The 23,122-nt window shown below is 37.1% G+C and overlaps 1 protein-coding gene across 2 annotated transcripts in view; it reads right to left on the reverse strand.

The window, feature by feature from the left end:
* Nucleotides 1-11,792, reverse strand: part of lrpprc (leucine-rich pentatricopeptide repeat containing) — a 57,822-nt gene extending 46,030 nt beyond the window's left edge. For both annotated transcript variants that reach the window (XR_007933232.1, XM_051917225.1), the window contains exons 1-13: nt 11,571-11,792; nt 10,193-10,401; nt 9,972-10,094; nt 9,768-9,889; nt 8,317-8,375; nt 8,093-8,179; nt 7,893-8,019; nt 6,940-7,084; nt 6,465-6,622; nt 6,242-6,347; nt 5,220-5,327; nt 650-768; nt 483-576 (exon numbers count right to left, since the gene is read on the reverse strand). Coding sequence is in view for 1 of the 2 variants with exons in the window: in XM_051917225.1 (XP_051773185.1) it covers nt 483-576; nt 650-768; nt 5,220-5,327; nt 6,242-6,347; nt 6,465-6,622; nt 6,940-7,084; nt 7,893-8,019; nt 8,093-8,179; nt 8,317-8,375; nt 9,768-9,889; nt 9,972-10,094; nt 10,193-10,401; nt 11,571-11,749 (1,636 nt within the window). In the remaining variant the exon portion in view is untranslated. The remainder of the gene's footprint in view (nt 1-482; nt 577-649; nt 769-5,219; nt 5,328-6,241; nt 6,348-6,464; nt 6,623-6,939; nt 7,085-7,892; nt 8,020-8,092; nt 8,180-8,316; nt 8,376-9,767; nt 9,890-9,971; nt 10,095-10,192; nt 10,402-11,570) is intronic.
* Nucleotides 11,793-23,122: the final 11,330 nt, after the last annotated feature.

The raw sequence follows: 23,122 nt of genomic DNA on the forward strand, positions 1-23,122 counted from the left end.
AGCATGTTAAGAACATTTCATAATAAACAATGTTCTAATTGGGAAATTTATTTAGATGTGTCATCATTTCTGACACAGATAAGCAAGTACTACAGAGGTCCACATATCTGTCCACATATAAATCTATAGCTACTCCAAGAAAGTAATGTCCAAACCTCCACTGGGAAGGAAATATAGAGACTGAACCTCTTGGAACTTTAACTGAACACTTCTTACTTAAAAGGCCTAATGGGGACGCAGCTGCTTGGTAGAGAGTGTGCATGTTTGAGTGGCTATGTATCCTGATGGACAGCAATTAGTCTCCAAGTGATGAACGCTATCATACATAGTACATCTAAAATAAAATCTCTACAAAGTTGTGTCTGTGAGAGAACATATACGTGTGTGTGTGCGTGTGTGTATGTATAGATGTGAGGAAAATGTATAGAGAGTGGTTGAGAGAAAAGAAGAGAGGTCAATTTTCATTAGAAGCTAATGCTTACTCAGAGAGAGCAGCCCTGCGAAGTTTCCATGTGCTGCTTCGGTTCGTAATTCTGCCGCAATCATGCTATCTGTGTCCATGTCAATACCGGCCTCCTGCAATTATCAACCCAAGTTAGAGTGTTTCAGAACAGTCACAACAAACCATACGCATATCCAGTATAATTACCTTAAAAGAAGTGCGGGCACTGTTCACTGATGGGAAAGACGGCAGGATATAGTTACTAAAAGTATCAACATCTGCTGGGACGTCTAGATCTTGCATGCCTCTCAGAGCTTCCATAATACCTGAAAGGAAACAAAAAGATTTATTCAGACATGTGCACCTTAAAATGTAATTCAAGGACATACAAGAGTTGCTTCTGCACCAAAGTAAGTTCAAGGATGAATAGTCTCAGCTTCAGATGTCACGCCCACAGACCATTGGCTGAACGTCTGATGCATATGGCACACAAAATTGGAAACACTTCAGGAGTTTCAAATTCGTCATCTGATTGGCTGAATTGTACAAGATTCCCAGGAAACCTGTGTGGCACGTTCTTTAATGATCTGCCTGGGAACAAAGCCGCCGTGAGGCCAAACCCCCTCATGGAAGAAGAAAGCCGTCATGTTTACAGCTGAGACAATGAGCGCTTATCAGTATCAACTAAATGCTGGATTTTCAAAGTATGTGAAGTTCAGGGCATAAACTCTTTAAAATACATCCAAAAGTTTTACATGCCAGCCTGTTATTGTAAGGACATCGACTTCACATTTTCATGCCCCTAAACATGACGCTGAATAAAATAAACTGTGATTGGTTGCTTTAAATGTCAGTCAGACGTCCTCTAGGGCGGTACTTGGCCAACGAAAGCTGCTATGGAGTCTAGACCTTCTGCCGTCAGTCAGGTATGGCTAATGGAGACTAAAGGATGGATGACTGCATGTCTATGGAGCCAAATATGGCCCCTTAATTCTCATTAATACCTAAAAAGTGACAAATAGGACATCCTATTGTCTTTTCAGGCATGTGATAAGCCAAGTACAAAAAGAAGGAAAACCTGTTTTACCCCCATTCAATATGACTATACAACAATAATAATAACAACAATATTTTTGTTAATCTTATTATTATCAAAAAACAAGTATTTAATAACCGCAGGGAGAACTCAAATTTTTGAACGATTCTCTATCTTATTTTTTATTTATTTTTATTTTTTTAAACCAGTAACATGATTTAAAGCCCAAGGCTGTTTACAATTCACTCAACCAGGTTTTAAACAGAAAGCAGTAGTAAAAAAAATGAAATAAAATACTTGGATAATTAGAAATTCATCACATCTGTCTTCCTATGGCATGGCCTGGAGGAACACCCCCTTAATGCAGAGGATTCAGGCCTGTACCCGGCTCTCCAGCAGGGCCCTTCACTCCTGCCTAAAGCACCACATGCATATGGAATAGTCTCTTGACCTACTCGGGCAAACGTTTGTGTGTGTGGGAACACGTGAACCAGCGATTTCTGTTCTGTTTACTCTTCACCTTGGTCCTTAGCACTCTGTATCGCAATGCTCAGGGGACACCTACACACCTGAATAAAAGATAAGAGCTGCTTTTATCTGCCATTAGAACCTGCATCTGGCGCCAGGAGCGGACGACCACCGGTGCGCAAGAGCATTAGCCAGGTAAAGCACCTGGAGGCTCCATCCATCCACCCATCTATCCCATCTCTCCATTTCATTCTCATCTGTGCATTTTTCTCCATTCATCCTTTCTTGCAATTCAGTAGCTCTTTGCTTTCAAGCAAACGTAAACAGTCAACCAGACACACTCTTCTCAATGGACCCTGAGAGCCGTCTGTCTATTCATTCTTTCATTTTTATGAGAGGAGCACACCTGTTTTGCTGTTAAATAATCCAACAATCCATTTGTCAGCCATAAAAGTTGTCTCAGACAGCACAGGCCGATAGGTTGCATGTGAATGGGGATGGAAAATGGATAGCCAGTCACATCACTCGCCGATTCAAGACTTCTCTCAATTCAGAAAGTGTGTGAGAAGGCTTTTATGGAACAAATCTGGTTCAATGAATTCTCGGGCGACCTCCAGATTTCTGTTTGCTACATCACTGGGTTTGATGATTGAACTGTAAGTGTGAGAAGTAACCGAGTCTGCTGTCTCTTACTAAAGGGGAACTAAAAGGAGAGGTCAGGGTTCAAACTGTCAACAGAAGCTGAATCTCCAAACAAGCTCAATTTTAAAATGAAATTGATTTTAGAAAAGCAATACAATTTTAAAAAGCAAAATAGTATATCTTGCTACAAGAAAAACTGGGAGTGTGCTTGGGTCTGTTGAAACAGAAAGCACATGTACATTACTGCTCGAAAGTTTGAGGTCAGTAAGATTTTTCACTAATTCAGCAACATTTATAAAGTTACAAAAGATTTCTATTTCAAATAAATGTTGTCTTTTGAACTTTCTATTTGCCAAAGAATCCTGAAAAAAAAACTTTATCAAATAAATGCAGCCTTGGTGAGCATTAAAGGGTTAGTTCACCCAAAAAAAAAAAAAATTCTGTCATTAATTACTCACCCTCATGTCGTTCTACACCCGTAAGACCTTCCTTCATCTTTGGAACACAAATTAAGATATTTTTGGTGAAATCCGAGAGTTGTCTCCTTAGACAGCAATTTAACCACCACTTTGGTCCAAAAAAAAGTACTAAAGACATTGTTAAAATAGTCCACGTGACTGCAGTGGTTCAACCTTAATTTTATAAAGCGATGAGAATACTTTTGTGCGCAAAAACAAAACAAAAATAACGACTTTATTCAACAATATATTCTCTTCTGTGTCATTCTCCTACACTGTTTACGTTCAGAGCTTCCAGGTTCTACGTCAGAACGCTGACTCATTATTGGCGTCGGCCAATACTGAGTCGGCGTTCTGACGTCGAACATGGAACGAGGACTAAATGTATAATTTTCTTTTTTGGTCCGGACCAAAAGAACCAAGAGAACCGAACTACAAGTGTGAACACACCCAAGTTAACCAATGTACCACATGGTGAAGCCATTGCAGTCTTCTTGATTTATGTAATCCAGAAAGAAGAAAAAAAGTGTCAGTTCAAGTAAGGTCCAGGAATGAGACGTTAAGAAGAAATAGAGAGGAACTAAAAGGACAGTTCAAGTTAGGGCACCTTGATGTATTTTAAAAATATAACCCTATGACAACAAACTCACAAAAATCTTAGCATTCGAAACTACTAACAACTATCATGAACAAATCAAATATGTTTTGATAAACTATTCTTTGAAATATAAACAAATCAGCATTATAACTTTACGGAGCTATTCGAGTTCTTCCTCGTCTAAAAACGAGGAAGAACATTTAAAAGATCTAATAATATATTCTCCACTGTAATGCGATCTCATGCATAATACAGCGCAGTGATTGAATTGAAAGTGTTTATTCTCATGAATAATGCGGAGAAAAGCTCAAAAACCGATGACGAAGATGCATACTCTCCAGCCACGGCAGCCAATCATCACTCCGAATTAACATACCTCACTTTTCATGATGTTGGTTCAACTTTGCTTTTTAAACCGGAAGAACGAAATGGCTCCAATAGACAAAAAAAAAAAAAAAAAAAAAAACACTTTTTCCTTAATAATAAACATAATGAGTGCTATTGTTGTTTTCATTCATGTGCAACCTGTATATATCTGTTAATATCTCAAATGTTTCAGGGTTTCATGACCCTTTAAAAGAACCCAGCATCCAATGCAAGATGGCAAAAAAAAAAAAAATTCCAAAATTTCACTAGTGCAAAAAGCATTTAAGATGCAGATGTAAAAGAGCCTGTTGTGTGCTACATGAGGGGCTGAGGCATTATTCTCGCACCATGTCATAACCAATGAGCTGCATTGCTTCTTGAAACTGACAAGCACAGCTCGCTCGCGGCTGCCAAGACAAAGCTAGCATATGCTTTTTCAAACTCGCCTGCCCAAATCCACACCTCATCAAAATGCAAAACTTTTCCCCATCTCCACACTCATGAATGGGTGGACGGAAAACCGGTGGGTGGAAAGGGGGGTGGGCGTCTGCCCGCTGGTGACACCTGTGGACAGAATGTGACATGGCGCTAAATATTTCATGGCCGTGCACAGTGGCGCACGTAATTGAAAGTGAATTCCCTCAGAGCGCTTGCATTTACATGAGAACCAGTCACTACAAATTCTGTCATGTAACCTTCACATAGTGCAGACTTCAACACTGTGCAAACAAAAAAAAAAACCTGTACAGGAACATAAAGGTGAGAGAGATCCTTTCATGAAGGTTATTGGTTAAAAAAAGAAAAAAAAAGAAAAAGAAATGAGATGTACTCGCTGTTGCAGTTGCAGCAAGATTTATCTGGACATGCTCTTTTATTAAGAACATTTGTTTGTAACTGTGGAACAGATGGAAGTATGGAGAAAAAAATAATTTAACCAAATTACTAAATTAACAGACTTTTTATTGAGCTGTCAAAGACAACGTAATTTTTTGTACACAAATTATACAAAAATGTATACAAAAAACCCAGCCTACTTTAACTCAGACCTTTCACAATCCAATTCAATCGCAATGGATAAAACCAAATCCTGCGTGGAAATTTTTCCTTGTTGAATATCAATCAGAAACACGTCAGATTATGGAAGTAAAATTGGTTGCAACATGCACAACAATGACCATTTAAGAATGAGGCTGGAAGCTCAGGACTCACCAGGAATGTTCTTGTCTTTCTGGTGGTGAGTAAACAGTGGCCAGAAGTAGTGAGGTCTGAGAGGCAAGCCCTCCTCCTTCATCCTCCTCATGAGCTCAACAGCCATACCTTAAAATGATGAAGAACAGTATATTCACACAAACTGAGCTGTGCCATTATCAAATAAATGGGTGGGTCAAATATATGGGTATAAATATATGACCAAAATCTTATATCACAATATGAGTAATTTTATTTCACAATAACGACATATCATGATATAGTTATTTTTGCTTTAAAAGGGGTAGTTCTATCTTCTTTCAGACAAACACAATCGGAGATATATTTAAAAACATCCTTAGTCCTCCAAGGTTTATAATGGTTGTGAATGGCTGCCCAGATTTTGAAGTGTTGCTTTTTTGACATACGTCGAATGCTATGGCTGTCGCACCAAAAGCTCGTTATTTTACTTTATAAAAGTTTTAAATAAGAATATTTGTCTTACACAAATGCATTGATACGCTTCAGAAGGCCCTTATTAACCCCCTGGAGTTGTATGGATTCATTTTTTTTATAGATGGATGCATTTTTTTTGTCTTCAAAATCTGGGCAGCCATTCACAACCACTATAAACCTTGGAGGACTAAGGATATTTGTAAATATATCTCCGATTTTGTTCGTCTGAAAGAAGATAGTCATATACACCTAGGATGGCTTGAGGGTGAGTAAATCATGGGATAATTTTCATTTTCAGGTGAACTATCCCTTTTAAATAAGGTCATAATGCCAACATTTTTGATACTATTGAAATTTCATAATACTTGTCACCAATTTCAATACCACAAAAACTAATACTAGCCAAATTAAAAAAAAAAAAAAAAAAAAAAAAAAAAAACTTAAGACCTTATTGTAAAGTGTTACCATGTTAAAACAAAAACAGACAAATAAGCTTGAATAGAACAAGCTTGAATTAAAAGCCTGGAGTTTTAAAAGACAATAACCAAGGATTAAGTAGTCTTTTAAATCTACTTCATTGTACTCACTTGTCTTCTTGGCTTCCAGGGCACACTGAAGGGTGAACTGCAGTGGCGACGAGTGCAGACCTGAATCTTTAAGATCTTTGCAAAACCCAGCCACTTTCTCCACAGACTGCAAGACACAGACAAACAAATTAACAACAACAACAAGCCTAAAATACTAACAAAAGTTCAACATACAGTTAGGTAACACTTCACTCATAAAAATGTTTAGTTTCGGGCCCCTTACCTTGTCCATATTGACACAGTGGCGAAGAAAGAAGTTTCCCAAGTCTGGGGAGTCACTGGTCTGTGACTCTACCAAGAGGCCAGTGAAGCTCTTCAGCACAGAAAACGCTGTCTCTTCATGTCCGTGGGTAATCAGACTCAAGCAGAGGTTCATAGCGTCTGAGGAAATTGAAACAAATGAGTGAATCAGTATCAAATCAGTATCAAAATAAAAATAAAAAAATATATCAATCATTAATAACTCTCCCAAAATTCCATAACTTCATCTCAATGCATCAATATTGTATGCATCCCATTTCTCTAATTGGCTGGGTTCATATTTAAAATACTTAAAATAGAATTCTGCTATGAATACATAAGGGACCATTATGGCTCACTATAGGCCACTATGGTAAGTGCTGAAGTCAAAAATTCAAAGCTACTGATTCCATATTCCCTTCTCTTCCATTACATGAAACTGCTGTCAGCGGGCATACCTGGCACATATCCCCTCTCGTGACGCATGCGCTCCACAATCTCGGGCACATACTGCTGATGGCCGGCCTTAGTCAGACTGAAAACCACCTGCATCAAATCTCTGTCCATCAGATGGATATCTGTATTCTCCATCGTCTCTAGAGTCTAGAGGATACATAAGATACAAAGATATGAAAGAGCTTATTTATTAGCTAAAAACAATACAAATTTAGTGAAAATCTTGATTATGTTATGGCTCTTAAAAATAATAAAAAATAAAAGATGTGAAATGTATACACAACCACTCAAAAGTTTGGGGTCAGTTTTTTTTTTTCCCCCCTTAGAAATTCTTTTATTCAGCAAGGACACATTAAATTGATCAATAGTGAAAGTATAGACAATGTTAAACAAGATTTCGGTTTCAAATAAAAGCTGTTCTTTTTAACCTTCTTTTTAACTGTTTTCTACATGGATAATAATCTGAATCAGCATATTGAAATAATATGTGAATGATTAAAAAAAAATCTTACACCACAAACTTTTGAATGGTAGCGCATATTCAATATTATATTATAATAAAAATATGTTATAATATTTTATTATAATATAAAAAAAAATTTATATATATATATATATATATATATTATATATATATATATATATATATTATATATATATATATATATAAATATATTTTACATGAGGCCAAAATATTAAGATCACATGACCAGCCAAATACAACTTGCTTTATCTTGTTAATCATCCTATTATCAGACAAAAAAAAAAAAAAAAAAATTTTAAAACTAAAATACAAAAATGTATAACTTAGCTATAAATATAAAATGCATTACAAGCTACATAATTTTAAGAAATGACTAGACAATACATGATTTAAATAATTTGAAAATAAATTATTAATTAATAAATTAATAATTTTCTTAATCAGTCCAGTTCATCTCCCTCAATTACAGACCTGTTTAATTTTGGCAATATCGCCTTTCTCAGCATACACATTGAGGAGAGACAGGTACGTGTCTGGGCCAGGCTCAATCCCCGCCCCTTTCATCACTGATAGGATGCCTTCAGCACTGTCCATGTCCCTGCACAAACAAGTCAGTCAACACTGTGTGCCAAACAAACAGAAAAAGCAAGTCAATGGCACTCTCCACTCACCCTGCCCGGGCATGGCCTGTCACTAGGGAGTTGAACACAGCCTCTGTGATGGGCAGGTCTTTGCTCTTCATAAAGCCCAGGATTGTACTGCAAGAAGTTGTGATATAAGCATGGTTTCTTTTAAAGTTTTTTCTTGTGACAGCCAAGTAAATACTACTTCAATTTTTTTTTTTTTTTTTTCAAGATTCACACCATAAAGAAAAACTAATTTGCTGAAAACTCACCTAGCACCTTCAATGTCACCATCCTCACAGTATGCTGCAATGAGTCTCTGATAGGTCACCTAGACGGTCACAAAATATTACAAATACAAATAAACATGGTATCCAACGAAATTCCCTAGCTAGCATCAGTGATTGACAAAATTATTTTTTTACCAATGTTTTTGCACCTTGTGTCAGTTTCAAAGTCTAAAGCCTTTTTAATAAATTATTCTTGAAGTGATTTTTTTAGTCAAATATTTAAAATAATTGTTCATTTCATACAAGTATTTTTTCTCTCATTAAAGTTGCAATGTAATGGTAGTTAGGGATGTCCCGAACCGACCTCAAAGAATGGTATCGGAGGCTGATTAAGCATTTTTTTAACTGATCAGTATCGGCTATCCTAAGCCTGATCTTTTATATTAGGTCAGCTGTCATGCATGTGTCATGCAGTAGCTGGCGGTATGCACCTTCAAGTGGGTTTGCCAAGCACCATTAAAAGGAAATAAAGCTGAAAGCAAGAACCAATGAGGTCAGTTCTACTGCGTCACAGACATTCAGTTTATCATATTTTATGAGCTCTTTTGTAATGAATTACATTGACACTGCAAGCTTGCTTTCTAACCTTATCTTGACTTTTTTCCTTTTTGTTGCAGTTATTCTGCTTATTGTACATATATAAAAAAATTTAAAAAAAGAAGAAATTTTTATATTGGAATTACTGCTTAGTGATAAATGCCCCTATTTTACATTTGAGCCCCTGCCCCTGAGGAACTCTCTGTACGTCCCTGGATTGATTTTAATAACTTTAATGTACTTGAAGTGTGCACAAAGCACTAGGAAAATACCAGTATCAGATAGGACTCTGTATCAGCACATACTCGATATCAAATTCTTGGATAGGATCAGGGGCACAAAAAACTTGATTGAGAGGTCCCTAATGGAAGTAGCGAGGGATCTTTTCTTTTTTATTGCGACTATCACCTAAATTAAACAGATTATCAAAAAAGAAAAAACAATGTAGGGCGGGGACTTGGTTTGGTCCATCTGTTGTTGATGGATCGAGGCAGATCTAAATGCGAGCTTGAGGTTGATTGTAATAAAGGGGAGTAAGCGGACTAAATGTTTGGAAAAGTCCAGCATATGTCACCAGAGAGAAATCTGTCGTTTCACCAGAAGATTGAATTTGATTAAAAATTAAAGGTCAAAACATTTATATATATATATATAAATATAAAAAAAAAAAAACACAAAAAAAAAACACAATGGATGATTCATTCATATCGTTCAGATAAATAACATGCATTTAGAAAACAGGTAAGGTGAATTTTCATTTCATGCCGACTTCGATTTGTTTGGCTAATATATGTGCAGCAGCAGTAATACTAAATTTTTCCCCTCACACCATTTCTGGTTAACTAAAATAAATATCTACCCAGAATATTGTTTCTTATACTTAAAATTATACTCACTCTGTTTGGCTGAACATTAGCAGCTTCCATTTTAGCAAGGAAGTCGGTTGGAGAAAATTTGAACTCATTCTGCAGGTACGTCTTGAGCAGTGCATTGTAATGGCTCACATCATAAGTGGCGCCTGCAGAGGACAGCGATATGAAATTTCAAATCATAGGTTTAGAAGTACAACCAGTAACTGTTCAAGGGTCTTTAACTCTTACCAAGTTCTTGAAGCTTATCCCAGATCCGTTGTGCCAGCTCTGTGCGCTCAGTCAGGGGAACCTCAGGAAGCAGTGAGCCACAGCTTCTCAGTAACAACAGGGCTTGATTTCCACTTGGATATCCTATATGGAGCGATTTTAGAGAGATGACATGCAGAACAAGTAGGGAATTATATATGGAAATAGATCCAAGAAAGATCCACAAACAAAGAGACAAGAACCTGTTCTGCACATATCATGGAAGATGCGAAGCAGCAGTGTTTTGGTGACCCTGCCCGTCCTTCGGACTGAGCTGTCTAGTTTCGCCAGAGCCCAGTCAAACTGCTGAGCCTGCTTGGAGCGAACTGCCACACTAGGCTCATCCTTCACCAGGCCCCTCTGCTCCGGGACAACCCCATACTGACGACAACTCACACAGGGCAAGGCCAATCTGTATGAGAACAAAATGCAGAAGAAGTGTCTGAAATAAGTGCACGTCCATAGCATCATGACAAGAAATTAATATGTTAAGGTGCTTACGACAAAAAAATTAATTGAATTAAACGAATTGAACAACTTATGAAAGATTTACACAATGATTTCTGATGAAATCCTGCTCTTGTTTCATGTATAAGTAGGTGTGCAATATGTATCGTCTATAATAATATCGTAATTGTTGTTTTACCGATGTGCGAGCTGACACTATCAAGACATAGCCTGTTAGAATGCCTTAAAGATGACAAACAAACAACAAAACCAATGAACAATTTAGCGGATTTTGTTCATACTGTTTTTTTTTATATTATTATTTATTTAAATGTAAGAATTGGGCATGAAAGATGACATTTAATTAAGAAAAAAAAATGTCCTTTGGTAAAAATGTTTTTACCCTTGGAACTTACTTAACTTTATGTGGATTTAAGAAAAACAACTTATGCTTAAGTACTTGACTTTATGTAGACTGAAGTTAAATGCCATAGATGGGTCACAGTTTAGCTATTTAGGTCATTGTGGCCCTAAATTAAGTAAAAAATCATGCAAGAAACTGACAGATTAAATGTTGGCAAATAAAATTTGCAGTATTCTCAGATGGCTTAAAGTGACCTTGACATGTTGACCCCTGACTTTTGGCCCATGCTAACCTACAATTCACAGCAACACTAGTATTAGCCTCAAATAACATTAGCACAATTATTGTTATATGGACTTATACATTATCATAATTGTTAGTAGGATTAATGACTATGTAATTAGACCAATGCTTTGTGATATACTGATTCCAAATAAGACTGTTCGAAAAATAACTGATTGATAAATTGTATAAGTATTATAAAGAAGCTGGAAAAAAGTGTAATGCTACATTCATATATTCTGCAGTGATATTCATGAACACACTGCAGGTTATGAGCTTACGCAAGGAAGCCATATTTCTCTCATACAACATCATTATATGACCAAATGACTACATTTAGATATGTTTGTAAATATTTAGTTAAATAACCCGCATAAAGGGCATCATAAATGCGTTATAACCGTTCAGTACAGTTAGAGGAGTGTTCACCTCTCAATGACAACTGCAAGATCTAAACACGCATGGCACAGAGTCATGCTGCGTTATACCTGTTAACATTTAACCTTCCCGGGACTGTCTGACGCACACAAAACCCTATATGTGGAGTTCCGACCGCTCCGCTGTAAAGACGACCAGCTACCGGTGCATGTCTGCTGTTTCCTATGCCTTGAAGCAATGAAGCCGATGAATATTTGAGGAACCGGGCTGATCTTAAGAGCGCAGCCATGTTTAGCCTGCAGAGAGAAGAGCGAAGGACATCCGCACCACGTGACAGGCCAGAGAGCAACGGGCGAGACCATTGTATTCATAGGGGGGATTCAGAACCCTCACACGCATCATTCTTCAAATAGCCTAATTTACCCAGATGTAGTTGTTCAGCTGTTTGGTAATTCTAGCAATGATACGCAGGTTACAATATACAACGCTACAAAATATATAATGTTAGGCTAGTCATAAACTAAAACGTGGTATAAATTATATAAATATATAGCCTATTAAACTAGCCTACATCATTAGATCACTTTCTTGATGAAACTAGCTGTATTGTTTGATTTCTTCAAGAAAATAAACTTGGTATCACTGTCTTATGAATATGAAAAGTCCCTAAAAATAAAAAATAAAAATAGTTGACTCCTTGCGATATAGACATGTGCTTAAAATAATCTGAACTAAAAACATTATCAGTTGAATTTTAGACACACTTACACTTTAGATGGATAGGCTACAATTTGAGTGTTATGTTTGTTTATAGCCTATATATTTTTTTGTTTCTTTATCTGTTTGTTTGCACAGTGTTATTTTAGTAATATTTATAGCCTATATACTATAATAGTATTTGTTAATATTTGGAATTAGCTTTTATTTAAAAAAATTAAATTGTAGTTTTACTTTCAGTAATTTTGTTTTGTGCTTTTTTTTTATATTTATATATAGCTTTAATTATTTTTTTTATTTACATTTTAATTGTAGTAATTTTAGTACTTCAGTTTAAGTTAACTTAAATGTATGTATTTCAGTTTGTTGCCAAAGCAACATTTCTAATTTTTGGTTACGTTTTTTAAGTTTCAGATTTTGATATTTTATTTTATTTCAAATACTGAAAATGATTTTTAATATTTTTAGTTTTAGTTTAAAAAATAACAACCCTGGTTCCACAACATGTCGACATACAAGATTATAATTAAGCAAAAACAAGCGCCTAAAAAACTGCTTTGCCTTCAATATTCTGAAAACTAGCATGTCACACACAATTGCATTTTTTTTTTTTCCAAAATTTGCAATGTATTCCTGATCTTGTTTAATGACTACTCATTCCGGATTATACTGTCCTCATGAGTAAAACTTAATTTAAATTTCAGTAATGTGTGTGTTGGATTAATTTTGCCATGTGTTTTAGTTAGACACATTGTTTACAAGCATACTGAAGCGGGAAGCTGATTGGTGGCAGCTTGAGGTCAGTTTTGGAAAAGGTCATCTAGGTGGGGTGTTGTCAAGCACGGACTAATGCCCACTGGGCCACTCAGTCTCGTGCCGGGCATCAGGGGCCAGGGGGCCCCAATTTGTCAGACGCGTGCCATGCCAAACTCATTTCCATGGCTGACACACACTGCAAGCCACCCGCACAGCAGTACACAATATACAGCTGACAGGTGACAGTGAACAGGCATTGCCTGCCAGGCATGTTGTTTCACCCATTTGAGAGTCCATCCCTGCCTGGATCTCACTCTGTCAACCCCTGTCTGCTGAGCCCACCCGCAGTGGGGTGATGTTCGGGTAGGGACGATGCTGAGTTGCTTTGGCATGGCATGGCGAGCAACAAGAATAATGCTAATGTGTGTCAAAAACTAAACAGTGGAGCTTGGTTAATAAATAAATGGATAATGCAAATGCTTTGGGTGTATAAAGTAGACAGGCAACAGGAATATATCTATTAAAGCAAGACTGAACTGAATTTTAGACATCCCCATATGAGGACCCCTAATACTTTCATTGTGCTTTCAGCAGCCGCCACACACACATTTCCACTTTACCTTGTATATTTCAAAACTGAATTGTGTTTATAGTATGAGCTTGTTATATAGAGCTGATATGCTGTCCAAAGGACTGGGACGTATGACTCTGCTTGCCTGTGACTGCACATTCCAGACAGTCAGTTAACACATTAGTGGTAGGGATTTTACATTGATACACCAGTAGCTGACGAAAAATGAATAAATCAGTACAGTACTCACTTTATGTTACAATGAGGAAGTAAGCTTTTTTCTGTGAATGTGTGGGCACTTCCAATTTATTAGCAATTCATGTTATATTTCATCTGCAACAACAATGTGAACTTTTATAAAGATCCGTTTGGCCATTAACTTTTAAATGCATCATTGTGCAAAAATATGAGCAGAGTTCTCCGCATTAAAGAGACCCACAACTGGCAGATCAACATGCTACACCTTTTTCCTCTAATACGTTAGGAAAATTAAATGACACGAAATGTGGAGGATGTTAACTGTGACAAGATGTTTGGCAGGCCAGTTTATGGTGACAGGGTGCACATAATTATGCGACAGAGCATCCATTAAAGATGCAATTTTATGACGTGATAGTATGTCCTAAAGCTTGTCTACTCTTCTGATACACACTCAAAAGTATGTACTTTTTCTTCACAAAAAGAGCACATACTTTTAGGGCATAGTATAAGTAGGCAAACTGGGATGCAGCACTAGTGACTTAGAAGTGAGTCATTAAATCATTCACTTAACCGGTCTGTTCCAAAACACTGATTCATTCATGGATGAAAAAGTGATTATGAGTGAGTCATTGAACCATTCACTCAACCGATTCATTCAAAAACACAGATTCATTCGGGAACGAATGACTTATGAGCATAATGTAAACGACTGGGAGACAACAGATAGTTGTCATCACTTGACCTGCATTAATACGAAGGCAGTTAACATAAAGATTTTTAATATAAAGTATTTTTCAAGTAACAATTTTAATAGTATTTTCACTAGACCGTCTCATTCTAGTGTTTAATGCTGAGGAGGACTCTAGCCTAGGACTGGACTGGAAGGACACAGCATCACAAGGATGCAGCCTTCCATTTGAGAAGTACCCCAAGTGACTTACAAGTAGGGCTGGGCGATATAGCTGAAAACTGTATCACGATATCAGTGTTTCATATCGGTCGATATCGATAATTATTGATATTTTTTCTGACCCATTTATAATAAGGACCAGGAGAAAAATATATTACATTTAAACATTTTTATTTAACTTAACCTTCCTCTGATCATAATCCCCTCAGTTATTAAGACAGAAATGTCAAAAACCATGGAAAACTCAAATAATTAAAATGTTGTGCGGTGTTGCAGCTACAGATGTTGTTGGTTGAATACGGCTGTGCTCCAAAGGGTGAGCGCGGCTAAGATGGTACATCAAGTTCGTGGTATTACCAGTCTTGCATAATTTGCAGACGATATTGGTCTGACTACGGTCAGACTTATAATATCCAAAAAACTGCCATACTGGCGAGCTGACTTTTCCTCTTTTATTTACAATTTCCTCGCTCGCTGCGGCACTCATTTTCTGCTTATTAGTTGCCGGTTACTGAAGAGGAATCCAGCAGACCAGCACGAGACAACGATATGGCGCAACCAAACATGATACTGTTACATGATTGGCTGTTAGCGTGTCACTCCCTACGTTGCTAGGTTACCAGAGAGCGAGTGCCTTTGTTAATGCAACCAAACTTGCTTCGCAACCTCTGTTTTCTTCCGACGAAGAATAAAAAAAATATCGAACGTTTTATCGAACACATTTTTTTATTGATATCGATCACGTGTCTATCGCGATACATATCGTTATCGTTTTATCGCCCAGCCCTACTTACAAGTGAGTTACTGAATCATTCACTCAGCTAATTTGTTCAAAAACACTGATACATTCAGGAACAAAACAAGTGACTTATGAGTGGCTCAATGAATCATTCATCCGAAACGATTCTTTCTAAAATGCTGATTCATTCAGGAACTAAACTGTGGGTTTCTTGGAGATGCACAACAGTGTGTCCTGCTTTTGGCTTTGTTTGGAAGTTGGATCTATGTTCATTTTGAAGCAAATACACATAAAATAACTTGCAGTGCTGCGTCTAAAAAGGAAGTTACTCAATATTAATTTCCTGTCACATATTGCTTAACATAAAGACCACGTATCTCAAAGTTTGTTTGTCTCATTGAAGCCCTGGGAATACTTCGTTTTTTACACATAAGCTAGCGTACGCACACAGTCGAATGCACAGCTTTGGAAAGTATACTTCATTTGACTCATACACATACACAGTTGTTCGACGCATGCGCAGTTTTGAGGAATCTCTCGCCATGAGTTCCATGTAAACATCTTTGTATTCTTTAATGCTAGAGTTGTACAAATGAGGGTACTTTCTAAACTCTTTGCACAATCTCTCATCTATGAAGGCCTCCATTGTCGCTGTAGCTTGCATACGCTCTTTTCTGTTCTGTTTATGCAGTTTTTCTTCGACTACCTTGTGAATCGACCTTTGCCACATTGTGGATAAACTATTGCAAAAAAATAAATAAATAAATACAATAAATAAAAAATGCGCATGTGCGACCGGTTACAAAAATCCGGCAGTGCGCGTTCTCTTCTAATGACGAAATCCTTGTCACGTCATGCGTCATTGGTCGTGTACGCTGACCCTCGCGTACGCGTAAAAAGTGAAGTAAGTATACTTTGGGCTTTAGCCGTTAAAGAATTAATCGTCGACCCTCACCTGCAATGTCAGCGAGCATGTGCCATTCCCAGAGACCCGTGCCGTCAGTTTACTTCTTATTCTGAAGGGAGCCCTTGCTTTTCTTTGGCATGAGAGCTAAAAGTGGTGAGCTCAGGGGAAGAAATATCTCAAGGTCACTGAATTATAGACGAGGAGAGATGAGGTGAGCTGAGAGGAAAGGCCCGCTCCTTTCCCCCTTTCTGTTTGCTGAATGAACTCAAGAAGGGTCTGTTCTGTTTTTCTGCAGCATGAATGCATCTGTGTTGGTGATTTATTATTCATCAAAACTATCAATTATTAACTGATTATTTTCCCTCTTTTACAAAAGATTTTTGCTGATCTTTCTTCCTCCTACCCATAATTGAAAATGGTGCCCCACATATCGTTCTCATTTTCTTATCCAAAATCTTTTTTTTTTAGCAGCAAAATGCAGTTTTACTTTTTTTTCGGCAACCATCTAGAAAACTTTAGACAATGGTATAAAGAATCTTGGATTGTTTATGACTTAATAATGTCTGTCAGGTTGCCCAACAAGGCAAAGCACCAGTATCTTGTCACCTGTAGGTTATGTCCAGAGGCTTCTGCCATTCCTTATTTCTCAATATGACAGGAAGACATGTTGTCAAAAGCAATAGGTAACTTCACAGTTGACTTACCTATTAACCAGCCCAAGATTATGACCCCAGAAACTCATTTATGAAAATTTGTTAATATTTTTATGTAAAAAGTCAAAAATTTTATCAAAAACACATTTTTAAACATCTTATTTTGGACTTTTGGGGGGTTTCTGCCTCGTCTCTTACCCATTTATGTTGTGATGTTACATCCAAAACAACACATATGATCTTTACCCACAATTCAGTATGGATATCGTCTTTAGATTTTATGTTTTTATTTATGACAAAAAGTACTTCTGGAATATTTCTTATACTGTGGAGATTAATTGTTTCTGAAAAAATTAAATAGAAATAATGTCAATTATTTGCAAATCAAAGGCTCAGAGACTTGACTGTGCTGAGCTACAGAGAACAGAGAGGGCTGAAGTGTTGAGGAAAGAGAGAAAACAGGCCGTCCCTGAGGATTTGTCCATTTCTGTGTGGATCAGAGAGTGTGAATGTGATGGCAGTTGCAGGGCTCTCTGGTGTGAAGAGTGTTGTTTCTCTGAGATCCTTGTGAACTTGAATGTCACACATGAGGATAGAAGGCAGAACCTTGGCAGGAAACGACACCGCAAACACATGGAAATCTCGAGGGGCTGAGGGACATAGAGGCAGCAGAACATGTGCGCACAGCCTCACAGTTCCAAGCTGATGTTTTCTCACAAGTGCTGACCCAAAATCTCAACCACAGCTTTAATTCAACCCTGTTTCAATAAAAAGAATGCAATAAATACTACAACATTCATTTCCATAAGAAAACAGAGAAATTTATTGGTGTATGTGGTGTTTGGGTTTTTTGTAGTTTAACATAAATTCATGTGACTGTTGACACAATTTCTTATGGAACACCACACTATTAACAAGCAATCAATACCATAAAATCTTTTGATTTTTTATATATTTTTAATGATTATATTATATTATATTATATTGTATTATATTACATTATATTATATTATATTATATATATATTATCAAGTTTATGCTATTTTAAACATTTTAAATGTACATTTTACATATTGGTTGATAAACTATATACACTACTATTTTTGAAAGAATATACACACTGTTTTTGAAAAAGGCTGCAATTATTTGATGAAAAATACAGTAAAAACAGTAATATTGTGAAGTAATAACTGTTTCTATTTTAAATGTGATTTATTCCTGTAATGGCAAAGCTAAATTTTCAGCATCAGTACTGATACCAGTCTTCATTTAATTTATTAATCACCCTCATGGCGTTCCACACCCGTAAGACGTTAATCTTAATCTTCGGAACACAAATTAAGATATTTTTGATGAAATCCGATGTCTTAGTGAAGCCTGCATAGCCAGCAATGACATTTCCTCTCTCAAGATCCATTAATGTACTAAAAACATATTTAAATCAGTTCATGTGAGTACAGTGGTTCAATATTAATATTATAAAGTGACGAGAATATTTTTGGTGCGTCAAAAAAAAAAAAAATTACGACTTATCTAGTGATGGCTGATTTTTAAAGCACTGCGTCAGGAAGCTTCGGAGTGTTATGAATCAGCGTGTCGAATCAGCGGTTCGGAGCGCCAAAGTCACGTGATTTCAGCAGTCTGGCGGCTTGACACGTGATCCGAATCATGATTCGACACGCTGATTTATAACGCTCCGAAGCTTCCTGAAGCAGTGTTTTGAAATCGGCCATCACTATATAAGTCGTTATTTTGTTTTTTTGGCGCACCAAAAATATTCTCGTCACTTTATAATATTAATATTGAACCACTGTACTCACACAAACTGATTTAAATATGTTTTTAGTACATTAATGGATCTTGAGAGAGGAAATGTAATTGCTGGCTATGGAGGCCTCACTGAGCCATCGGATTTCATCAAAAATATCTTAATTTGCGTTCCGAAGATGAACGAAGGTCTTACGGGTGTGGAACAGCATGAGGGTGAGTAATAAATGACATTATTTTCATTTTTGGGTGAACTAACCCTTTAATTTCTTTTCTTTCTTTTTTTTTTTTTAAATGTTACCGACCCCAAGTTTTTGAACATTAGTGAATATATATATATATATATATATATATAAATGCCCCTGTTGACTTATCCCTTTGCAAGACTGGAAATTACTCACAAACTTCCATCCTCCCTTGTTTTCTGTGTGCAAGTGTACATCTGTATACAAAACAGTGATAGTAATCTGACTGATAAGACTGCATTGTGGCATTTGCCATCATCCATGTATCATTACTTCTATCATTATGTTTTTATTGTCATCCAGGGCCTTTCATGCATCATCACTTCCCTCTCCGCTCCTCATGACTCCAATCCTGTCTGATTCCATCTCTGTTTCAGTGTGCGGCGTCCAGCTCCATCCCGCCACTGACCTGTTCAAGCGTGACAGTAAAGGAGAAATCATATATTTGCACACTCTCACATGAGACTGCCTGGCTGATCTCATGACAGTCTGGGATCCTGTGACTTTGGTGTAGGAGAGCTGTGCCTGAGCCAGGCGAGAATGATGTGATACACTACTCTAATGATGCCTTGGGCAGAGGAATAATCACCTGAGAATTATACATGCCTCTGTGATCAGTGACAGGACTGTTTCTGCTGCATTTCCTGTGTTTGGGCACTGATTGGGTAAGGGGCTTGACAGCACATACACACACACCTAGCATTTTATCCCCATCCTATGTGATGCAATGAAGTGTGCAAACCTTACTGGAGGCTGTCACCCTAAATGAGATGCTCATAGCTTGGAAAAGCAAACTGTAAGATGATAAATGAGGCTTGTTGCATTACATATAGTGTTTACATTTCATGTTCTTTTTTACTGTTTGTACATGGTTTGTTTTGTGAAAAACTCTGACAGACAGCACTTCTTATGTGTGGCTATTCTAATAACTGTCACTTTGTTGCAGTGTACACACAAAAAAATTGTCAAAATAGCTAAAATATTTTAATTTATTTATTTTATTATCAATTTTATTATAAACAATTTGGGGTTACACCAGGATCTTTATAGTTAACTAAAACTAAAAACATTTTTGTTACTTAATTAAAATAAATGAACTTTAATGGAAAAAAATCTAAAAATCTTAAACTTTATTTATTTCAGTTGCCAAGGCAACTTTTCTCATTTTCATTTAGTTTAACTTGGAAAGACGATTACTTGATAAGTAGAAACAACTAACTAAAAAAAAAATTAAAAAAAATAACACTGAAATAAAACTATATAGACAGTCTTCATTTTATTTAAAAGGACAGTTCACCCAAAAATTACAATTATGTCATTGTTTACTCACCCTGTTGTTCCAAACCTGCATGAGTTATTTTCTTGCGTGGAACAAACCATAAGAAAATGTGTCTATGCAATTACAAAGAATAAGAAGTTTCAAAAAGGATGCAAAACAGCATAAAAGTACCAAAAAAAAAAAAAGTGTAGATGTGTGTATATTTCAAGGTTTCTGATGCCATAAAATGTGAGAAACAGACCAAAAATGAAATCATTATTCCAAGGTTTGTTCATACCAGTTCATGTGAAATGAGTCATTCTTTTTGAGTTGGATCTTTTCAAGGAATCATTTGATCCAGTTTTCTAATTTTACTAAATGACACTGGAAGTCTCCAGGTTATTTCAAATCCAGGTTGTTTTGTCAAGGGTTCCATACTTAGTTTAGGGGTGTTTAAATAAAAAAAAAAAAAAAAAAAGTTTGCTCCTTTAAAGTTGGGTTAAGCCATATTTCAAAAATGCTGTTGGACATTGTTGATATGTGAAATCAGCCCAAACAAACCCACCCCTCTCTTCATTGCTCCGCCTCCAAAACGCACCCTCCAATCCTAACCACCCTGCTCCGAGTCAGTCTCGAACCCCGATCGCTGCTGTTAGGCAAGACGAGTGCACTAACAATGACACTAAACACCACGTTCTAGAGGTCGTCAGTGCGCAGTGGTTTACCTGCACAACTCTCACTAACTGGCTACTGTTACACACGCAATGTGAGAGTGGATGTCTGTTTATCACAGCTGATGTGCAACAAAATAATGCTTCATGAAAAATAAACAGCAGATGATGAACGAACGACAAGAAAGCACAAAAAATAAATATACAGTACACGAGTAAATACAAACAAGAGTTTGTTGTTAGTCGCCAACAGCACAGCAGCTCCAGACAATCAATGACACTGAAACCCAGTGTTACTCACGTGTGAAGCGGAATCAAAGCAGCCTCCGCGTCTGTGTTCAGGTTTTCCTGTTCAGCTCTCTCCAGCGCTGGAAAGCTTTTCTAATATTAATATGGGTCCTAAAGCGCTTGCCCAGTCATAAATCTTCATTCCAGTGATATTCTTTTGAGCTCTTTTGTATTGTGTCTCATCTCTCTTTCTGCAGTCTTTCTTTAAATCTCCCTCTTGCTCGTTCTGTCTCCTCGACTATCATATGCCCCCTAATGCCGACAGGCTACAGTTTGTTGGTGTTGGTCCGACTAACTTCCAAACAGTGTTTTTGAAATATGGCTTACCCCACCTTTAACTAGCTTGGCTGAGTCTATGTGACAATGATAACAAGCTGGTTTGAAATGGTCATGTGACAAAAACTGTCACAAAAATTTCCTGATCAAGGGGCAACACAGCTTGCCAACTGACTCATCTTACCCCACTCTCCCCTACTGTATAGTTCTCAGCATCTTATGTGATGTGGAGGCAAATCCTTAAATCCCATGCAGTTTAACAAACATTCAGCTCCATCACATCCTTCAGCTGTCCTCATAGCACCTCACATTTCACACCCTGCATTAACATAATGCTGTAATGGAGTTGATTACTAAGAAGCAATTATGAGCGAGGCATTGGAGGATGCAAGTGCTCAGTCAAGCATATCGCAACAGCGTGTCAACAGCCAGGGAAACCCTGAGAGCGACATTAAGCAGAAGCCTCCCAAAAATGCACGGCTGCCCTTCAGCGTATCTTTATGGAGTTGTCATCATGCGATTGTCACAGCATCTTAATTGACATTTCAACCTGCAACACCTCAAGAGGGATTTCAACAGGCGTCCCTCATAAGAATGAATTGCCTTGAACTGTAACCCCTAAATTCAAATATTCAAAAATTTTTAACTACTTTAAGTTTTAGCGGATTGGTACCTTTTCGTATGAACTGGTCACGCCCCCTGAGGTTTACGGTTTGGGGTGGACCCTCATGCTTAATTTTTTTTTTTTTTTTTTTTAATAAAATGGTATTTTTCATACAAATCAAATGAAATCTCCAACTTTAAAATTAGTTTTTCTCATCCTGGAACAAATATTTTTCGGATTGTCTAGACTATTTTAAGTCGTAAAGTGAGCAGGATATAATAAAATGTAGCGCAAGGATCGGCGGGTATGTATTCATGAAGTGGGCCAGCCGGTCTCAGAGCCCTCCCTAGCTCTACAGCGCCCCACATTTTTCCTCATGTAAATCTGTGGTGAAAAATGGAACTGCAGCGCGCTGTCATAGAGATCCATTGGGGCAGATTTCTGGCTGCCCCGCTTATTTTTTACGTTAGGTAAACACACCTTACGTAAACCTCGCTCCAGACAAAACTATATTAGTCCGCTTCACATATGTGTCTACATCAGGTCAGTAACTAGTTAGCATGTCTGTTCTTCCTATGTGGAGTATCAAATTAATGAGAGTAGCTAACACTTTAATTTAAACGTGCTCATGTGAATAGCTTTTAATATACAGTAGTGCTGTTGTGTTTGTTTTATGTTTGAGAATTCCTACATAACTTGCAATATTCTAAAACAACATTCGGAAGCAATAAATACATTAAAGGGTTAGTTCACCCAAAAATGAAAATTCTGTCATTTATTACTCACCCTCATGCCGTTTTACACCCGTAAGACCTTCGTTAATCTTCGGAACGCAAATTGAGATTTTTTTGTTTAAATCCGATGGCTCCGTGAGACCTACATAGGGAGCAATGACATTTCCTCTCTCAAGATCCATAAAGGTACTAAAAACATATTTAAATCAGTTCATGTGAGTACAGTGGTTCAACAATAATATTATAAAGCGACGAGAATATTTTTGGTGCGCCAAACAAAAAAAAAAACGAATTATTTAGTGATGGCCGATTTCAAAACACTGCTTCAGGAAGCTTCGGAGCATAATGAATCAGCGTGTCGAATC

The sequence above is a fragment of the Ctenopharyngodon idella genome, chromosome 13 (assembly GCF_019924925.1).
Source record: "Ctenopharyngodon idella isolate HZGC_01 chromosome 13, HZGC01, whole genome shotgun sequence".
Classification (NCBI taxonomy): domain Eukaryota; kingdom Metazoa; phylum Chordata; class Actinopteri; order Cypriniformes; family Xenocyprididae; genus Ctenopharyngodon; species Ctenopharyngodon idella.